Source organism: Python bivittatus, unplaced genomic scaffold (assembly GCF_059951505.1).
Source record: "Python bivittatus isolate LINGU-HERP-01145 unplaced genomic scaffold, Pbiv_v1 ctg000480_np1212, whole genome shotgun sequence".
Lineage (NCBI taxonomy): Eukaryota > Metazoa > Chordata > Lepidosauria > Squamata > Pythonidae > Python > Python bivittatus.
The window spans coordinates 75,831,319-75,838,284 of NW_028277075.1; the positions used below are offsets into that span (position 1 = coordinate 75,831,319).

At 45.5% G+C, this 6,966-nt stretch overlaps 1 protein-coding gene across 1 annotated transcript; it reads left to right on the plus strand.

The window, feature by feature from the left end:
- Positions 1 to 2,498: 2,498 nt before the first annotated feature.
- CDK5R2 (cyclin dependent kinase 5 regulatory subunit 2) lies at positions 2,499 to 6,289 on the plus strand. Its single transcript, XM_088145172.1, has one exon. It carries the CDS (start codon positions 2,637 to 2,639, stop codon positions 3,567 to 3,569), a length of 933 nt encoding a protein of 310 aa, XP_088001298.1. The 5' UTR covers positions 2,499 to 2,636; the 3' UTR covers positions 3,570 to 6,289.
- The last annotated feature ends 677 nt before the right edge of the window (positions 6,290 to 6,966 follow it).

Genomic DNA, 6,966 nt, shown 5'->3' on the forward strand with positions numbered 1-6,966 from the left:
TCCAGTCTTTCCTGGTCATCAATGCATGTTAACATATTTTTTAAACTTTGTCAACTAGTTGAAACCAGTCCAAGTCTTTGTCCATGCAGGATTTACTTACGTATTATCTCCTATCATTGTGAGCCATTGCAAATCAATGTGTATTTCTACATGAGTTTTTTCCTCACATTTCACCCTATTTCCTGGTTTGATCCAAAGGATAAATGAAAAAATACACAGAGCTGCATCTTTTACTGTACCAAAAATTGTGTTGGGAGTATGCACTTTTTCATGGAATTCTTCATCAAATAAAAATATCAAACGTATGTATAGAAGATGTATGTATTTCTACACCAGTTTAAGTTAGTCCAATAAAGTTTTATCTTCTTGGCATTTCATTTTCTCATGCAATGGTTTTTATGCAGTAATTCCTCGACGCTGTGGATTGGAGACGGAGCTCTTTTAGGTGATAGATCATCATGAAACATTGTAGCTAGTAAATGGCAATAATTATTTACTTCCTTCCCTCTTACCAGTGAGAGTGTAGGATCACCCTGAGATAGGATCTGATCCTGAGAGAGGGTAGAATGAAGGCTTTCTTTATCACTTGAATCCCAAATTCATGCTGGCACTAACATCATAGGTACAATATGAATGTGATTAGTATACTGCTGAACAGAGGCTCTGTTATAACCACTGCAAGGCAGAAGCCTGGGATAAACACACAGGGCAAGCTAAAACTTGCTGTAAGATTATATTTATCCTGAGAGATTAGCAAATACTACTTGGCTATTTTGAAAAGGCCAGACACTGTGCAGACAATTTGCCACAGGCACTTGCTTCAAGATGGGTAGGCAACATGCCTAGATCAATGTGGAAATTTGTTCTCATTGGTCTTGATGAACATCTCAATCATCGTTTGACCTGTTAACCCCCCAAATTCTTGAGAGATAAACTGTGAGGTTTAATGATTGACAAACTATATGGCTCTCCACTGATGCCGAACTATATTTTTTAGCATCCCATGACATTGATCACACTGATTGCAAGTGAAATTCAAGAAGAGCAAGTGTATGTACCATACCTATACCCCTACATACAGAATAGTGATGCTTGCTTGATTCCATAGGACTTATCCTGTAGAATCTTGCAAGAATCAGTGTGATTTATATTAAAAAAAATATGCTGTCAGTTTGGAGTAGCCTTGAAATGCTATCAATATGTTAGTCACACCCAATTACCTTTCTCAATTCAGGTGCAGAAATGGTGCCTCTAGAAGAAACCCTGGGCTGGCTGAGAGCAAATAGCCTAAAATATAATATGCCCACACTCGCCTAATGCTACTACTGCAGAGCTCTTGTAACCCAGATGAGGTATCAAAATTGCCTCTGGACACAATGTTCTCCTCATATTATGCTGCATGGTCCAAACATGCCTTAGTATGTAGCCCTGCACTTAGAGGCAAAGCAAAAACTTATGGCCATTGCATTATTTCTGCATTGCTCACTTCTTACCTACTGAAGCTACTCTAGGAGGACCTGAGCGTGAAGAGAGTTTAGAGGTTACAGCTAATGCAGACTTCAGTTGCCAGTCTCATGACAGAGGCTAGGTGGAAAACTCAAACTATATTTTTACTAATTTGCATTCTGCTAACCTCATTGTTCAAGGTGATGGTTAACCTTTAAATCACTTTCTGCTCTGTGAATCAAAGAGTCTTCCTCCATGCGACACCTTGGTTTGATTTCAACTCTCAGAATCCATAGCTATGTTGGTTGGGGATTATAAGATTGAAATGGAGCACACATGCATGGCTCAGCCTTGGGGAGACCAATTTAAGGGGCATGAGGAGCACCCTTAGAGGGGAGAGGAGGAAAAAGAACGTGCTTAAAGACCTCTAGTCCTAAAGCATGGCATTTTCACAGAAGTCTTGTTTCCTAGTGCTTAGCTATGCAGAGACAAGCTGCTACTTAGGAAAAGTACTCTGGGCATTATCTGACATTTTATACCAGGAACGAAGATTATTTAACCACCCGGATGTTCAGTTTCGGCGTCCATCCTCCCTGCGCACTCCAATCCATGGCGAGGGATAACAGGAGACGCAGAACATCAATTTCTGGAGAGCCGTAGGTTGCCCACGCCCGCTTTGTAGGTCACGCCCTTGCATTGAGAGCAGATGAATGAAATTAAGCCTGAGAAGGAACAGGCCCTGGTAAGGGCCGAGCTTCCCTTTTCTATTTTTATTTGGAAGCCCCCCGGAAGAGGGGCGTCCCCTCGGAGAAAAGGAAGCGGGTTCAGAATGCACGGCGGGGGGTGGGGGGGAGGCTGTGCCTCGCGGCCATTGGCTCCGGGGACAAGAAGCAGAGGCTTGGGATTGGCTATTCGCACAGAAGCCGGGGCGGGGCACGGCAGGGTTCGCTCGGCGCTGCAGCCAGTGCGGAGAGCTCTGCTGCTGAGCGCCGGTTGACCCGAGTTTTCCAGACTGGGGCGCTTCACTGCAGCTCCTTCGGGTTTCTCCGCAAGCTCAGCCTCAAGGCGCCGGCGCGGCTAACTGCGTCCCGCCCCAGCCCATGGCCGGTGTGCGGGGCGCGCCTGGGCAGAAGCTGTAAGGACATTCGCGTGAAGCAGCAGCAGCCGGTGAAGCCGCCGCCGCCGCCAGGATGGGTACAGTGCTATCCCTGTCGCCCGGAGGGTCTGGGAAGGGCAGCAATGGGGTCCTAAGCGAGAAGGCGGCCCCGGGAAGGGCGCACGGCAAAGGCGAGAGTCGCTTGAAGCGGCCCGGCGTTTTGATTTCTGCCCTCACCTGGAAGCGCCTGGTGGCTGCCTCTGCGAAGAAGAAGAAGAATGCTAAGAAGGTGACGCCCAAGCCGGGCTCCGGAGGCGCATCTGATCCCCTGGTGCAGCAGCGCAACCGCGAGAACGTGCGCAAGTCCCAGCCGGACGGGACCAAACAGGGTCCCTTGGCTGTTCCAGTGCCTACTGTGCCCGTCTCTGTCCAAGACAGCGGAAAACCGCCGCCGCCCCCGCCGCTGCCCAGCAACCGCTCGGCCGCTGGCTCCCCGCGGAGGGTGATCGTGCAGGCTTCCACGGGCGAGCTCCTCCGCTGCCTAGGGGACTTCGTGTGCCGCCGATGCTACAGGCTCAAGGACCTGAGTCCCGGCGAGCTCATCGGTTGGTTCCGCAGTGTGGATCGCTCGCTCCTGCTCCAGGGCTGGCAGGACCAAGGCTTCATCACCCCCGCCAACCTTGTCTTTGTGTACCTGCTGTGTCGCGAGGCGCTGCAAGGCGACCAGATTGGCAGCCAGGCGGAGCTTCAAGCCTCCTTCCTCACTTGCCTCTACCTGGCCTACTCCTATATGGGCAATGAAATCTCGTACCCACTCAAGCCCTTTCTGGTTGAGGGTGACAAGGAGCGCTTTTGGGACCGCTGCCTCTCCATCATCCAGGGCTTGAGCGCCAAGATGTTGCAGATCAACTCTGACCCGCACTTCTTCACACAGGTCTTCCAGGACCTCAAGAATGAAGGCGAGGGGGGATCCACAAAGGACTCCTCCAGCACCAACAAACACTGGACTATAAGCTTGGACCGTTAGGAAATTCAGGGGGCCCCTCCCCAGCACCCCCCAACCTTCCAGATGTATCTCGCCTCTTCACCCCCCTCTCACCCAAAGGCTTGGCTCAACTAGGTTTCTCCTGGAGGAATAAAACCAGGGGTGAGAATTGGGGAGCTGCCAGGGGCATAGCCCTTAGTCATCCTATTTTGTACAGGTAGCATCATGGAACTGCTTCCCATTCTCTCCACCCCCCACCCCAAGCCTTTAGTAGGCTTAGGTATGTGTATGGGGAGGGAAAAGGCTTGCTACAGCCCACCCTTTCCACACTCCATTCTGGGGGCCACACCCAAAATTACATCAACCCCTTTTCACAACTGCAGCAACTAGATGATTTGAGAATAGTAAGATGGGATGGTTTGGCCCACAACTTGTTGTATCTTTCCTCTGTGAGCAGAACCAGTCTTTGCTGTCCTAGCAAGGTGCCACAGGCAGGCTGGATGGATTTGGGGCCTTGTATATGCATTGGGGGAGGGTGTCCTTTTCTCTTTCTTCCAAATGGGAGAATCCCTAGACATATCAGTGGATCAGCCTGAGGCATTATTTATCAGCACGGTTCTGACTAGTGCGGGAGAAAACAATGGCTGTGCCCTTGCTTGAGAAAGCCCTACCTGTATAACCTCTTATGGTTTGGGTCTCTCTGCTGCTACTGTGAATCACAGTACAGCCAGGGCATTTACTCCCCCTCCCCTCCGCCCCAGTGATAGCAATCCCTGCATGTATTTGTCCTTTCTGCTGTTGGAGCTCTGCCATAGTGGTTCTAAGAAATGGATAATGGTCATAAAAGACCATTACTGCAAGTCAATTGCCTTTTGTAGTTTTCTTTTCTTTTCATCTTGGCACAGGGGAGGGGGGAGGTGTGTATCCACTCCCAACACTGAAAATAAGTGCTGGGGAAACTGTGCTGCTATCCTTCCAATGCCCCATTTGACCTGTTCCTGCCATACTGCCCCCCACCCCCACCCATTGCCTCCCATCTGAAACAGAGGCTGGGAGCTGTCCGTGGTGCTAGCCTCTTAGACCTATGTAGACATTTGCACATTCTTGAAGCTGAAAAACAAGCCGTCTCATGGTGTTTGAATGTAACAGAACAATGTCTGACTTATGGGATGTTTGTGCCAATGTTGCTCAAATGTACAATAACATATTGTTTTATATTGTATATTTAAAAGATAAAAGTAATGAGTCTAAACAGAACTTCAAAATTGTTCGATCATTGAGAAATTCAGCTGTACTAGGAGAGAATACTAAATGCATTGGATCTGGGAAAACCAGAGAGGAGAGATGCAAGTGATAGCAATTCATGCTGAGGCTTTATTTCAGGATGGAGGAGGCATTAGTTGTTGGCTGATGATTTCCTAAATGGCCGTGTTGGCAGGAGATCCCAGACTTGCTAATGGGATTTGATATTCATTTGCAATCCATCTTATTCCAGAGCCCTTTTAGACAAGGACATGCTCTGTGTGTTCTTGAGATCTGGCCCTGACAAATCTCAGTCAAAGAATCTGATTTTAAAGAAAACAAAATATAATGACTGAACTATTAAATGTCTGCAAGTGTATAGTAAGATAAAGCAACAAATTTCTTGCCCACCTGCTTTATTGTTTGGCATGTGTGCAGACATGCAGAAGAAATCCCCTGTAATTGAGGTCATTTAAAGAGGCAATCAAAGTGGGACCTATTTTGAATTGTCTTCTCATTTCTGAGACTGAAAGTTATCCTGATTTTTTCCTGCTGCTCAGATGTGACAGCCTGGTCCTCTTTCAAAGTGCACCTAAGAAAAATGGCACATTTATTAAGAACATGTGGTTAGCTTCTTGTCTTCTCCTTCCAGATAAGAAGTCTGCTTGCAGTTTGGCATCCTTAATTGCTGGTCCTCTGAAGAATGCTGATAGGGAAAAGTCTCTGCTGTGCCTTATTATTCTTTAATAACATTATTTTAGGATGGCAGACCTGGGTTATCTGGCTGCTTCTGTCTCTTCATTGCCACTGTCTCAGATGTTTCCTTTTTCCAATCTTCACTTCATAATGTCCCATGGTGGCACTGCATAAAAGATTTATTAAGTTCTCAGTCTTAACGCTGTTTTTTAAGAGGGGTGGAATTTGATCAAATAATAACTGGACCTGTTATGTCCCAATGGTTATTAACTAGAGCTATCACCAATTCTAAGAGAATACTTCTTTTTGCTTTTTCATGAAGGAGTCTATTGCACCATTTCACTTATCAAACACTGGGGCAGAAACACAGCAGCAGAAATTTTAAAAGAGGAATTCTTTGTTTCCACAACTGCATGGAAGTTCTCTGTCCATCTGGTTAAGACACATGACTATTACGGATTCTTGCTGTAGTGGACAAGTCCATAGTGATTAATTAGCTGATAGGATTAGTTGGTAAAAATTAGCTGATAGGATTAGTTGTTACAAATTAATAAACAATTTGGCTCACGTTTTAACCAACAGTCAAATGGTTCAGTAATTTGTAGACTGATTTTGAGCTTGACATAAAATCATTTAGAGAAGACTGCTGATTCTGGATTTAAAAATCAGCAGAGAAACCAAACTCTGAATACAAAAGGTTCTACATTGCCTCATCATGCTGTCTCCATAATTTTGATTTGAAATGGTTTTTGATCACAGAATCCTGGCTTCTGCATGTGATAAACCACAACGGAAGAGGGCAGGATGGCTGTTGTTTTGGTAAGAGAATTATGCTGTTTGTTCCCCTTTGCATATATTTACCTCTCCGAAGGAATATATTATCAGAAGTTTAGGCTTTGACATTTTGGCAAATAATTCAAATAATAAACTTGAAAAAATGGTGAACAGAAAAGAGCAGTTTTGTATCAGAAGTGTCTTCTTGATTATAGTGCAGATGAGCTATTATTAGTAGTTACTGTTCTGTTGGTCTGCCTGTTTGGGTCTTTGTGTTTTAATATACCTGACACATTCTTAAAAAATTATGCTTGAGCTAAAATGGTCAGGATAAGGGAGCTGGTCCAGACCAAAGATGAAAAGGTTACCATTCAGATCTTGTGTTCTAACAACCTATGCTGATACTAATACTTGCTCCTATTTCTGCTATCATGTAGTTGCTGTGTTCTTAATTTGCTCATTGCTGAAGTCATTTGAACCCAAATGTCAATGGATCCTATTCTTTGCCTCAAGACTAGCAATATTTTTAGGGTAGTTTCTTCCCAAATGGTACCTTTTAGGGTTGTTGTGATTGCAGTCTTCAGCAGGGAGTTATGATATCAAGCCACTTGGGAACTTTCCTGCCTTCCTTCTTGCTCAAGTGCTAGCCCACTGCACTGAAATGCTGTGAGTATCTCAGGTGTTTTGTAGTAATTATTTATATGTTGTTTATTTTAAAAATCCCACT